Here is a 13,753-nt window from a genome sequence, read left to right as displayed (position 1 = left end):
TCTGCTGAAAGCCCTGTTTCTTGGGGCAGGCCATTAGTGTGTTTATCCTGTTAGGAGCTGCGAGGGGAGCTCTTCCTCTACCAAGACTGAATTTAGTCACCTGAAAAACCATCACTTTAGAACAGTTGCCTCTCCACAGAAGACTTCTCCAAGACCAGCCCAGGGACCTGAGACACCTACTCCTTCCTCACAGCTTTCTGAGGCCTGACCATGGAGCTAGTCTTTCCCAATAAGCAGTTTAATAGACTGTGTTCACAGTTTCAGTAACTACTTTCCATAACAAGCTTTTCCTTTTTGAGTAAAGGCACAAATACTGGGCTTTCTGCAGCAGCTCCAAATATTTTCAGAAAAATGGTCTTCAGTGAGGGTGTTCCTTTTTCTCCTATACCTTACAATGACAATAATGCCCAGAGACAGAGATGACTTACAGTCAGGAGAAGACATCAGGAGTGGCACTGGGAAGCAAGTCTGGGGAGGACATGTTGGCACCTACTTCTCCCTAGCTCCTGATGACAGCAGGCCAGTCGGCAAGTTGCAGAGACTCCACTGTGCCAGCAAACCAGTTTTTCCAACAGAAAGACAGTGAGATGTGATTAAAACCCAAGTGCCGCAAGAGATACGAGGTGGTCTGTTGGAACTCCTCAATCTTCCCTTAAACTGTCACCACATAATTATAGAAATATCAAATCATAACCCCAGCTTCCCCCACCCTTTGTTCTTGACATACTGTGTTTAATAGAACAGTGTGAATTAGGATGAAGTTAAGATGAAGTGTGACTTAAATCTGAAAAATCCAAGGGTCCTTCAGGCCCCTTGAGCACAGTGTTTTCCACACCAGATCCATCACTCAGTAAATGTTGATGGAATCTCTGCTGCGTTGCAGGCATTGGAAAAGAATGACCAGGCCTCTTCCTCGAGAGCTCTCGTCCCAGTGGGGAGACGGCCAATAAAATGTAAGCAAGCCAACAAGATGCCTCTGATAGAGGGTCTCTCTTCCAGCCTTTAGTCTGCCCACTTTCTGACAAAAAGGACTTCTGTGAGACCCAGTTTTGTCATTTGAAGGGAGCGCATCTCACCCTTAAGATAGGGCATTGCCTCGGCCTTTCCATTTCAGTGGTTCATTTCCATGCACCTCCTAATTGGCTACCAACACCACTCTCTGGTGCAGGAAGAGGTGTTCAGGATAGCAGGGGCTGAGTGAATTCATGAGCACTGAGGGACCCATTCAGGTCCACAGTGGAAATTAAGAGGCACCAGCCATATCTCAGCCTTGGAACTGCTAGAGAGACACTGATCCTTGGCCACTCAGCCTAGCATCAGAGGGTTCCTAATACGTCGATCTTGCCAGATGTTGGAGAGTCCCTACCAAGGCAAAGGATGAGAACCCTGCTTTCCTTTGGGAGAAGGTTTAGGATGGGGGCAGTGAGCCTTCACTGGAGTCAAATGGAGGCCCTTCATGCAGAAGAATGGGTTCCTTTTGGTTTACCAGCACCAGACCTCAGCACCACCATAGGTGGCCCGCAGTTGGTGGCTAACACGTGTTGTGGAATGAACCAAGGAGAAGCAGCGAGAGCCCGTCTATGGCCCACAGCTGCTGCTCTCCCTCCAACCCAGGCCCAAGGCTGCTTATTTCCTATTTAGGAATGGACTCAGTGCACTTTGACTATTGGAGGTCAGACTTCCTTCAAGAATCAGATCATCGAATGAAAATGTAAATATCCTAAAAATGAAACGCAGCACACATCAGTTGAAATTAGTGTTGCCTTCCAGGTTTCCTTACTCACTTGGATCTCTAATGAGTCCTGCGGGAGCCAGAGGAGTATGCCAGAAAGTCATTTTAAGTATTGATGATCAAGTAGGGAGGAGGAGGCTACTGCCCACGCTGTATCACAGGAAAAATAAAATAGAATAAAACAAACACGCTTCCAAAGAGGGGAGGGAAAGAGACCACACACTAAATCTTCATCTTCTTTAGCAGCCATTAAGAGGTAGTGTCTGATACTTATAATAATGTCTAAAACAACTGAATAGGAATGCTAAAAAGGAATATAAAAGTCAGTACCAGAAGAAATAACCAAAAACATTTAAGCTGACTGCCTCTAAGGACAGGCTCAGGGATGGGCAGGGAATTAACTGCTTTTTGTTACAGGACTTGTAGTATTAGAATTATAAAACTGTAGATATAGGTTACTTTGATAAGAGTAAGGGTAGTTTTTAAAATTTGTAAAAAAAAAAAAATGACTTTCAAATTCTAGAGCTTAAAAAGCTTTCTCTTTCTGTCTCTTACTTATGTGGACTTTCTCTACTTGGAAACTTCCTGTTTCCCAAAAGCCACCGTCCATTTCATTGGGCTGGATGTCAGTTTCCTATGAGAACATCGTTATTAAATAGTTGCATCTCCAAACCTTTTAAGACCAAAACGTTATATGAGTGTAACTTACACTGTGATTTTGCCAACATCTTGTCTCTGTGACCTGTATTTTCCGTAGGTTAAAGCAGAAACTATTAGCTGAGTTACTCTGTCCCATTCTAAGAGTGACTAATACCTCAAATATAAATGAAAACAGCTGCTTTTCCATAACATTAGACTCCCAAACAGCTGTCACATGTTCATTTGGACTGTTTTTTCCCCCCTTTTTTTTAAATTGAGACAAAAATGGGTTTATTGGATCTACAAATCTGTTTAAGTTTGTCGTTTAACTTCCGTGGAGAGGTGGCAAAGAGGTCATAGAAAGGCCCATTGAACTAGAATGTAGCTGTCCCAGTTACATTCTTACAATGAAAACCCTGTGATGAGACCCTTCTTCTGTGCCAGGAACATAAGGTCTGTAAGGGCCTGGCAGGGCTGCTGTTCTCCGGCTGCCTTCGCCAGTGAGCCGGGGCCTCCCAGCCGTTGTTCCCTCTCCAGCTGAAGAGACTGTGGAGTGCCACCCGCTGTCTTCCCAAAGCCTGAAGCTGCATGCTGTCCTCCTCCGCAGCCCTTGGGAGGGTTGCTTTCAGGGTGTGGCTGTTACTAAGCAGAAGCAGGCCTCCCTTACTGGCTTAAAGTTCGCTGCCACTGCGAGTTGGGTGACCGTGGGCATGTTGTCCTCCCACTCTCGAGTTTCTTGCCTTAGTTTGATCTTCAATAAAATAAAGTCACAGCTAGATCACAGGCTGCTTGTTGGCAGTCTTAACTGCAAAGCTTAATCCCTGGGTTCTATAAACATCTCCCTGGTTCCACTCCTGCTCTGGTTACTCTTTTTAGCTGCTTGGTAAGTCACTTAGCTCCTTTGAACTTCATTTTCCTCTGTGTGCTTGCATGCTCAGTCACTTCAGTCTTGTCTGACTCTTTGCAACCCTGTGGACTGTAACCCTCCAGACTCCTCTGTCCATGAGATGGTCCAGGCAAGAATACAGTAATGGCTTGCCATTCCCTCCTTCAGGGGATCTTCCCAACCCAGGTATCAAACCCCACACCTTTTGCATCTCCTGCATTGCAGGCAGATTCTCTACCCACTGGCCACCTGGGAAGCCCTTCCTCATCTATAAATGAGAATATTAATAGTATTTTCTTCATGGCATTGTTTAGAGAATTCGATAGAGATCCATATCAAACAGCAAACACTTAGCTGTTATTATTTTATTACTCAATAAATATTAGTTCTGTCCCTTCCCTCAGTTTCACTGTTATGAGACCCAGTCATACTCAGAATTTTGTGATAGCACGTGTTTTTTATGTGTATGACTGCTTCGAGTCTTGGTTTGGTAGAGACTCTAGCTGCTAAAGAACCCAGCTCAAATTTAGTCCACGTTAGGTATGGCCCAGAATGTGTGCATCTGTCTGCCCAGCTGCTCGTTTGAGCTTTTCCAGGGGTCTGAGGCCCCTTGTCAGAGCAGCACAGCATCAGTGAGAACATAGGCCTGCACATGTAGGAATGACCTGGCATTCCTATGGAGCACTCTGCATCTGGGGCTGGATATGCAGAAGGGTTAAAAGCTGGAGAAACTTTTGTCATAAATTTTGTCTTCAGCGGGACTTCCCAGGGAACATCTGACATTAGCAGAGAGGAAACGCTGATTGGTCTCCGAGTCAGCTGAAGGAGACAGGAGCTGCCGCAGAAGCTGCTGGATTTACTGCTATTAGCAAGGCAAACGGAGAGCCAGCAGGGCAGCCAGCTCCCAGATAGTAGATCTAACAAAAGGGAAACCTCCCAGAAAGGAAAATGGCTGGCAGCCGCGACTCCTCTGCTGCCATTTTTTCCATTGCTTTTACCTTTTTGTTTCGCGTATTTAGCACAAGCAGGAGCATATTTTAACATCTTAGGTTATAAGTCACAATTGGCCTAAAGTAAAACAGCTTCCTACCTGTTTGATGGCTTCACAGTTGAACATTGTAAAGTGTGCAAAATTGTATTAATGTAAAAATAAATAGTTGCCATTTATTGAGCACTTACTATGTGCCAGGCTCAGTGCTTTATATACATTATTATTTCATCTGTAAAACAACCTCGTGAGTTAATAATTACCATTATCTCCAATTTAGAGATGAAGAAACAGTATTTACAGTCCTTGAGTAATTTTCCCAAGGTCTTTTTTTTTTAGCAAGGTAACATTTGTTTATAACATTTTGATTACATTATATTTCTACTTCTGTGTACAGTACAGCAAGCTCACCACCAAAAATTTAGTTTCCATTCATCACCATACAGTTGGTGCTCTTTACCTGTTTTGCCCTCCCCACCCCCACTTCCCCTCTGGTAGCTCCTGTTCTTTTCTCTGTATCTGTAAGTTTTTGTTTGGTTTGTTCATTTACTTTGTTATTTTATGTTTGTTTTTAAATTCCATGTATGAGTGAAATCGTACAGTATTTGTTTTTTTCTGGCCGACTTATTTCACTTAGCTTGATACCCTCAAAGCCCATTCATGTTTTTGCAAATGGCAGGGTTTCATCTTTTTTTATGACTAAGTAGTAGTCCTGTGTGTGTGTGTGTGTGTGTGTGTGTGTGTGTCCCAAGATCTTAAAGCTTGGTGGAGCTGGCATTTGAGCCCTGCCATTAAGGTCTTACCCATCTAATGGAAGATACTGAGACAAGAGCCCACTTGAGTATTATGGATCCAGACAGGATACTAGCTAAGAAAAGTGCTTACTAAAGGCTTGTGTCCTGACTTAAAGCACAGCCCTGGTTGGTACAGAGGTGGTTAGAAGGAAGGTGGACAGGCAGAGAGGAACTGGATTGGCAGATGGAGCCCATTTGTGAAGGATCTGACTCCCCAGAACAGTGAGCAGGGTAAATGGGTGGTCGATACCCAAGGACTACACGACTAAGGGGGAACCACAGGCAGCCGGGACCAGGAAACAGATGATGTTCAGCATCCAGGGACAGCAGTACAGGTCCTGTCCTGACAGAGTTAAGTCACAGAGGCAACAAGGAAGCAAAAATCCTACTGTCAAAATGACCTCTAGGAAAAAGATTCTGAAAAATTCCTGTCAAAGGCCAGTATTCTGTGGTTTTTCATTGAATTGAAATACAGCTAGCTTTTTTCTCTAGCATTAGAACAGATGAAAACTATAAGTACATGTATTTAAATACTAAAGTCAAATTTGACACCGAAAGAGGCTCACACTGTAAGGGAACTGGAGAACTAAGACACCACCATCTACCCAATTAATTCATTTAGTCACTCGTCACACATTTGCCAAGTCCAGTAGTTGCAAAAATAAATTAGTTGCCTCACACTCACTCCCCATTGGGTCACAGCAAGTAGAATTCTCCAAACAATTTCAGGTATTGTCTTGGTCATGTGTCCCCTGTCTTTTTCCCCTCATTTTTGTCAAGCACGTGTGATTGAATTCAGATAAATTAAATGTGTAATTTATGAACACGGAAATCTCGGCAGGTGGGTAGCAAGGCAAGCAGGATTTTCAGAGAGGCGCACTGAGAACCTGGTGGGACCAGGCCTGGGGGCAGGGTCCTGGACAGGGCTGGGCCGAGATCAAGAGCAGTGAGGTACTTGAGTGAGACCTGAAGTCCAACAGTAAATGAAAAGAAAGGAAGTCTTGATTTTGCACTTTGGCCTGGGATTGCAAAATTCTTGGCCTGCAGCAGAGCCCAGAGGTGTGAAGTGGTACAACTTGTCCCGTTGTAGAGCCCAGATTATACTTGGGGGCTAACTGTAAGGGGGGGGGTGGGCGTTGACAGACTGGAGGGACAGGCAGCATGGGTGAAGGGAATGGCCCGGCAGTGACGTGGAGGTGGGAGACCATGAAGTGTGTACAGCAGATAGTGAGGAGATGTGTTTGGCTGGATCACAGAGAACATAGAAGAACAAGAAATTAAGATGGATAGACGGTTTGGAGAGTAGGCTGAACAGTTGGCTGTGGGGAGGTTGTGAAAGAATTTTTTTTAATTGGGGTTTATTAATAGTTGCTTTACAATAGTGTGTCAGTTTCTAACGTACAACAAAGTGAATCAGCTATGTGTATACATATATCCTCACTCTCTTCAACCTCCCTCCCACTCAGCCCCATCCTACCCATCTAGGTAATCACAGAACACCGAGCTGAGCTCCCTATGCTATACAGCAGGTTCCCACTAGCTAGCTACTTTACACATGATAGCTTGTGTACGTCAATCCCAATCTCCCAATTCATCCCACCCCTGTAAAGGATTTTAAGCATGGAAGAGATAACCTTCAGAGTTTGACTCCAGAAGGCACCCTCTGATGAAAAGGTAGGGTAATGGATCGCTGGAGGCAGCTTGGGAGACCGTCCCTTGGGCTGGGTGATAAGCATGCCAGGAAGACTTGGTGAGTGGATAGAGTCTGTGGAACTTGGGGCTGACCTAATGTCAGCAGCAAGGAGGACGGCTAAATGAGGAATATTCCAAACTTGAGGGGCTTTGTTCACTGTGCCAGACCCTCAAAGGCCAGAATCAGTCTGCTTCGCCTTTCCGTCTGTCGTGTCTAGCCCAGGGCATGGCACGTGGTATAATGAAGTTGCTTAGTCGTGTCCGACTTTTTGCGATCCCATGGACTGTAGCCCACCAGGCTTCTCTGTCCATGGGATTTTCCAGGCAAGAGTACTGGAGTGGGTTGCCATTTCCTTTTCCAGGGGGTCTTCCTGACCCTGGGATCGAACCCAGGTCTCCCACATTGCAGTCAGACGCTTTACCCTCTGAGCCACCAGGGAAGCCCAGGCACGTGGTAGGAGTTCAGTAAATGTTCAACAAACGACTGAGTTAATTATTGGGAGGCTCATGGTATCATCATTGGAAACCCAGTTACAAGGAAAAGGTTTGAGAAGGGAAGGTTAATGAGTTTACAGTTAATTGTCTTATAAAATTAGAAGCAGAAAAGTGCTCGGAGTTCTCTCCCTTCCCACAAAAGGCAGGCCCAAGCCATCCCCTGTCAGTGGTGCTTCCTTGGGGGAGTTGGTGGAGACCCCTAAGAAACCTGCAGCCTGCTGTCCCTCTCTGGGCTAGAACCCCTTCCACCAGGGCCATGGGCGCCAGTTTTGTTTACAGAACGCCGTCACTCCAGGGGCTTCACTGCGTCTGCTTAACAGCCTGTCAGGTACGTGCAACTATTACCCTCATGTTACAGAGGAGGAGACGGGTTCAGAGAGGGTGTTATTCACCCAAGCCAGTCTCTGGTGTAAGCAGCTTTGAGTGTGAAGCCCCAGATTCCACTGTATCATAACATCTGGTGATGGAGAACAGTTGGCCCTTAGCCTGCTCTCCATTGACTCAGGTTGGAGTCCCTGCTTTTATATGGTTCAGAAAAGGCTGCAGACAAATGAAGTCTCCTTTTTGTCTGTTTCTTTTGTTTTTGTTCTTAGGTGCTTGTGACTAAATTCACTAATTTCACTGGCTGTCAAGGCTGTGTTAAGGAAAATGGGTTTGAACTGCTGCGGTTTTTGAGTTCTGGACTGAATGTCAGAAACCTTTGCCATCACGGGAAATTCTGTCACTCTGGATTTACTATCTGTTCCCCACAGCTGAATTCCTCAGCAGTGTGATTTAGCACCCTGGCTCCCCATCAACCAGTTTTGGCATTTATTTGAATGCATTACCCCACTGGTTTCCATAAACTATTTTACAATTGTTTAAAATAAATGACTGTTTATTTCCACAAAACCATCTGTATTTCTTTACAGAGCAACAGATAACTGTATGTAAAATTTGGTAATGTCACAGTGACTTGAGTTAAGAGAAACAGATTGGGTTGAAAAATTGGACGCTAAGGGACAGTGTTAAAGGTTTCCATTCTCTCTAACAAGTGATATCTGGATTTGAAGGAAGAAAAAATATTTCTTTTTTTTTTTACAAGTAACATCTGGCCTCCTTTCTCCAAAGGGAAGTACACCCACACCAGCTGGGTGGGGACAGATTATGGACTCTAGGACTTCTCAGGGTGGCAGAGTGTCTGGCCCTGCACCACCCTCCCTGCCTGAACTGATGTGTGCAAGGCTGCTCTCCAGTGGCTTCCAGCCTTTTCCATGTTCTGAAGTTTTAGGTTGTCCAGGCCCTCCCTCTTCTCGTTCTGATGTTCAGACACAGTTGCTGTGGCTAGAGAAGAAGGGCCTGGATGAGGAAACAGACTGACTAAGAGGTAGGACTGGCCTGGGTCAGTGGTGGTCTTCTGTTCTCCAGCCAGTATCCAAAGCAGCCAAGTGGCTCAGCTTTAGCCACCCTAGCTCCATCCATCCCCAGGAAACCCATTCAGGTTTGGGGCACTGCTGGGAGTCTCCAACCAAAGGAGACGTTTGGAATCCAATGGAGGTGGAGCTTCAAGTCAGATGGTTTGGATGGTGGGCAGGCCAGCTGAGCTTCAGGTTCATCGTCAAATACAACCATCCTGGTGCCTCAGCCATCCTGGGAATGCAGGACCATGGAAATGTGCTCCCCCCCACCCAGTGGCCGCGTGGAAAGTATGAGAGACAGGCCCATCCAGAGATCTTTTTAGAATGAGCCTCATAAAGAAATCAGGCAGTGGCACCTGGGCAGAACTTGGACTCCTCGAGTAGGAGAGCATGAGTGCTGGAAGAGTGAAGTAGAGATCATTCCAGACAGAGGCACAGTGGGTTGAAACGGCCTAGTTTTAGAGGATATTTCTAGATTATTATGTCATTAGGTGGGAGGTGGAGAAGAGGGAAATGAGACCAGTGTGGCAGACCTAGAGGTTGCAGCCCTTTCTGGAGAGCTAGAAACACCCGCTTCTCGCTCTGTCTCTCTGAGTGCTGCTTGGAAAGCAGAAGCAGCAATCCAGGCACGTGACTTAGTGGATCCTTGGAACAACTCTGAAGAGCTAGGTTTTGTTGTTATCCCCCTTTTACAGATGTGAAAGTCAGGCACAGAAAGGTAAATTGCTCAGGGTCACACAGCTAATAAGTGGTGGAGCTGAAAATTCAAACCCAAGCAGTCTGGCTTACAGCTGTTACACCATACCCTCTCAAATGGTTTGGGGGTCAGGGAACCCCTGGACGGACGGACACACACACACACACACACACACACACACACACACACACAGTTGAGCCACACACACACACACACACACACACACACACACACAGTTGAGCCTAGAGCAGAAATCAGATCAGACCTTCTCCCTACCCCCGGCTGCAGGGATGGACTCCTGACACCCACCTCGTCTCAAAGCCTGAGCTGAGGAAGGCATCAGGACTGCCCCAGGAGGGGGTTGAATAGGCCAGACAGACAGTATGGGATCCCTGTTGGTTTTCCATAATACTGTCTGGAATCCACGAGGAGGACAGGGCAGGTATGGGGTGGGCAGTGTGACCCTCAGTCTGTGGTCATTGGCTCTCTTTGGGAATGGTCTCTGGGCACTAGCAGCCAGCCTCAGATGCTTGATTCATCTTCACCTTTGCTGCTCAGCTCCTTTGAACAGCTCCGGAAACCTCTGGGGCCCACTCCATGGCTTGACTTAGGACCACGGGAGCTGCTAAACAGGCTCTGTGCCATTTTAGTTCCTGGCTCTCCAGCAACCACTGAGCCCACATCATCTGAAGGGAGGCTCCAGGGGCCTCAGTCCCTAGTCTGGTCCTGCCGGAATCATCGCTAAGGTTATTCAACCTCATTTTTTAAAATTGGATTTTTAATTACAGTGAAAGTCACTCAGTCGTGTCCAACTCTTTGTGACCCCATGGACTATACAGTCCATGGAACTCTCCAGGCCAGAATACTGAAGTGGGTAGCCTTTACCTTCTCCAGGGGATCTTCCCAACCCAGGGATCGAACCCAGGTCTCCCTCATTGCAGGCGAATTCTTTACCAACTGAGCCACAAGGGAAGTATTACTAATATATGCCCTCTGTGAAAAAGCCAAACAAGATAGAAATCTGTAAAGAAAGCAAAAGCCTTCACCTTTGCTACTGCCTCACCGTACCCCTGATGTAATTCTAACAGAATAACCTTGAGAACAGTTTGACTCACAGCCTTCCAGATTATGTTTGTATGTGTAAGTGTTATCAACAAACATGCGTGCACACACACATGTAAATACACATGCAGCTGGGGGTTTACTTTATTAAAATGGAGCATGTGCTATACCTTCTGTATCTTTTTAAATCTAATAGTATATCAAAGTAATCTTCCCATGTCTTATTAACTTAAGCTTAATTTTTTAACAGCTCCATAACATCCCAGTATACAGATATACTGTATTTACTTTGTAGTTTCCTATTAGAGGATATTTAAATTGTGTGCACTTTTTAGTGTTAAAACAGTGCTACAGTGAACATCTTTGAACACACATCATCATGTGCTTGGAATCATATTTCCTAGGCTAGATTCCTTTGTGGGTCATTGTTGTTCAGTCACTCAGTCACGTCCAACTCTTTTGCGACCCCATTGACTGTAGCCCACGAGGCTTCTCTGTCCTTGGGGTTTCCCAGGCAAGAATACTGGTGTGTGTTATCACTCAGTCTGACTCTTAGTGACCCCTTGGACTCTAGTCCCCCAGGCTCCTCTGTCCATGGAACTCTGCAGGCAAGAATCCTGGAGTGGGTTGCCATTTCCTTCTCCAGGGGATCTTCCCCACCCAGGGATGGAACCTGCATGTCCTGCACTGGCAGGCGGGTTCTTCACCACTGAGCCCCCAGGGAAGCCCTTGTGGGGTAATTCAGTTTTAAATGGCGCCTTGTTGCAGTCATTCTGTTTAACAGAGGAAACCACCATTGCCCCTGAGTACCTACAAAGAGTCCATTGGCTGTGCTGGAGCTCTGGGAGTAGAGTTGGGGTTTTAACTTTTTTGGTTTTTTTTTTCCTTCTTTTGGCTGCACTTTGAGGCATGTGGGATCTTAGTTCCCAACCAGGGATCAAACCTCCACCCCCTGCATTGGAAGCATGGAGTCTTAACCACTGGACCACTGGAAGTCCTGAGTTGGATTTTTAAAAAATCCCACCCTCATCTTCAGAGTGCCCTGACTTGGGGCAAGGGGGCAGAGGAGGACAATGACAAATGGATATCAGTGCTTCTAATACAGCCTGCCCCGGGCACTGAGAGGAACACCGCCCCGAAGAGGTGATTAAAGCGCTCTTCTTAATTCTGACAGGGAGTCGGACAGGGCTGCAGAGAGGAGGGGAGCTGCCCAAAGGTGTGCCTTCCGACCCCTCTCAGGAGCCCTTCTGCGAGGCTGGGTGTTCAAGAAGAAATTTGTTCCAAAGAATTATGGTGCTCTTGCATTTTCTCCTACACAAAGAAGAAAATCTCAGCTGCACGCCCTTTCCTTTCCTCCTCTTGGCACTTTCTGATTGATGATTGGAAATGATGGCAATACATAAACTATTTTTCTTTTTATTTTATGACCTGGTAATAGCAGTAACATATTTCCAGTAAATGTTTTCTATCGCAATAAAAAAGTTGTAACAAGACTAGAAATGGGTATAGTTAAACCCTAAAGAAATCACACTTTCAGAACTGTGGATTGAGGCAGTAACTCTGTAAATCATTTAACTTGGAAAGAGGCCCCCTCCCCCCAGCAAAGTCGGGGCACGCAGATGACGCTCTCTTTAAGCACTCAGCAGATAGGTGCCTGCGTGAGGGCTGAGGGGCTCTCGGTTTCAGCCCCTCGAGACCCACTGCCCACTCTCTCTTCCTCCTGGTCTCCCACCCAGTGTCTTCACTCCTTTCTGAACGGATAAATTCTCTCAACCTTACAATTCTTTTTTTCTAACCCCAAATTCAATAAGATTGTAGAAAGCTCTTCCTGGAACACAGCATAGCAGTGTGGTTAAGAGCACAAGCCTGTACTCACACACCTGGATTCTCCTCCTGGCCTCACTGTGGGCACGTGGCTTAACCACTCTGTGTGTTTTCCTCCTCCATAAAATGGGCTTAGAATAGGGCCTGCCTCAGAAAATTAATGCAGGTAAGTCCTCAATGTCAGTCACTGTTGTTATACTCTAAAAGAGCAAATTGATGATTTTGTTTAAACTTGCATAGCAGTATAACAGCTGACATTTGCTGAGTGCTTATTACATCCTAGGCACTGTGTTCTGTGTAATCTTTACAATTACTCCACGAAGGTTTAGACCAACTTATTTGCCTGGTGTCACAGAGCCTTTGTAAAAGAGCCGAGATTTTAACCCAAGTCTTTTAAACTCCAAAACTCAAACTTTAACTACCCGGTGTCCACCTTCTAGGATTAGATGCTCACAACAAGAACAGGGAGGGTTACACTTTGTTCTTGCCTCTTTTTGTTTTGAACAGTGAGTTTCGGTTCTACTTGGGGATCTTACTGTCCCCTGGCAGATAGCCTCTCACCTAGCTCTGAGGAACTGCTCTGAAGAAGTATGAGAGGAGCCAGGATACATACGAATTTTTTGGCTGGGATGTACAAGTAGTCCTGTACACATCCTGGTATAAGATTACTGCTAATCACAAAAAAAACAAGAACAGATCTATCAAGATGGTTACACTTTGAATAGTTCTGTCTCACACCAGACATGTCCTCCTTTGTCTGGGAAAGATTTAAAGCCAATAATGTTGAGCGCTTATGCTCTCAGAACTCCAGGGCCAGGCAAAAAGAAGCACTTTTTCCCCCCTGTTTGGAGGCCGAGTTGCCTTGTCCCCAGCTGGAGCTTGTTTAGGCTCTGTTACTCCTCAGAGGATGGATGGCTGCTGCTTCTGTGTGTCCAGTATCCTTAACGTGCTCTAAAAATTAGTCCTTCCCCAGCCTTTGTCTTTAATTTCTGGTTCTAGCTGACACCTTCATTAATGGTCCGGTGCAAGCTTTCTGTCGACGTGAAGACGACTGTGTGAAAGTGGTTTTGCTGCCCTATCAATAATGGTCATAATTTCCCCAATACTCTCATCAGCAGTGAATTGAGTCTTGCAGCAAAGAAATGGAAACCCCAGTGCCGTGGTTTTAAAGCGATTTGTCTTGTAGACGGCGTCTTATTTCAGTAAAATCAGGTCAGCGCAGCACTGCGGGGTCAGATCTAAGTCAGATACAAATTAGTTGGAGGAAATTGATCATTCCAACATTTAGGTTATTTTTAGCTTCTGTAGCTTTTTAATATCTTTTTTCCCCTGTATTTACCTTTGCGTTCATAAAGCTTAATAAAGTTTAAATGTCTTCTCAGTTTCTACCAAGCCTTTGACAATAGGCAAGCATGCTATCTCCCACCCCATTATAGCAGCCTTTCTTCACAGTTTTGGGGTTCACTCCAGTTACAATGTTGTTTGAACACTTAAACCCACTCCTGCTCATCCTCTGGCTGCCCCCTTTCTGGGGTTTGTTTATTGCC

At 45.7% G+C, this 13,753-nt stretch overlaps 1 protein-coding gene across 15 annotated transcripts in view; it reads left to right on the top strand.

The window, feature by feature from the left end:
- MAPKAP1 (MAPK associated protein 1) overlaps positions 1 to 13,753 on the top strand; it is a 233,740-nt gene that overhangs the window by 150,743 nt on the left and 69,244 nt on the right. Inside the window, exon 9 of one of the 15 annotated variants that reach the window (XM_055541154.1) lies at positions 11,557 to 12,044. The exons of 13 other annotated variants lie outside the window; for them this stretch is intronic. In XM_055541154.1, the coding sequence (XP_055397129.1) occupies positions 11,557 to 11,759 (203 nt within the window). In that variant the 3' untranslated portion in view covers positions 11,760 to 12,044. Of the gene's footprint in view, positions 1 to 7,819; positions 8,123 to 11,556; positions 12,045 to 13,753 lie in introns of those variants that run through there. One more of the 15 variants, XM_055541159.1, reaches the window with a different exon arrangement.

This window comes from Bubalus kerabau, chromosome 11 (assembly GCF_029407905.1).
Source record: "Bubalus kerabau isolate K-KA32 ecotype Philippines breed swamp buffalo chromosome 11, PCC_UOA_SB_1v2, whole genome shotgun sequence".
Lineage (NCBI taxonomy): Eukaryota > Metazoa > Chordata > Mammalia > Artiodactyla > Bovidae > Bubalus > Bubalus kerabau.
The sequence above is the reverse complement of the archived record's forward strand: the minus strand, read 5'-3'. Positions and strand labels throughout refer to the sequence as shown.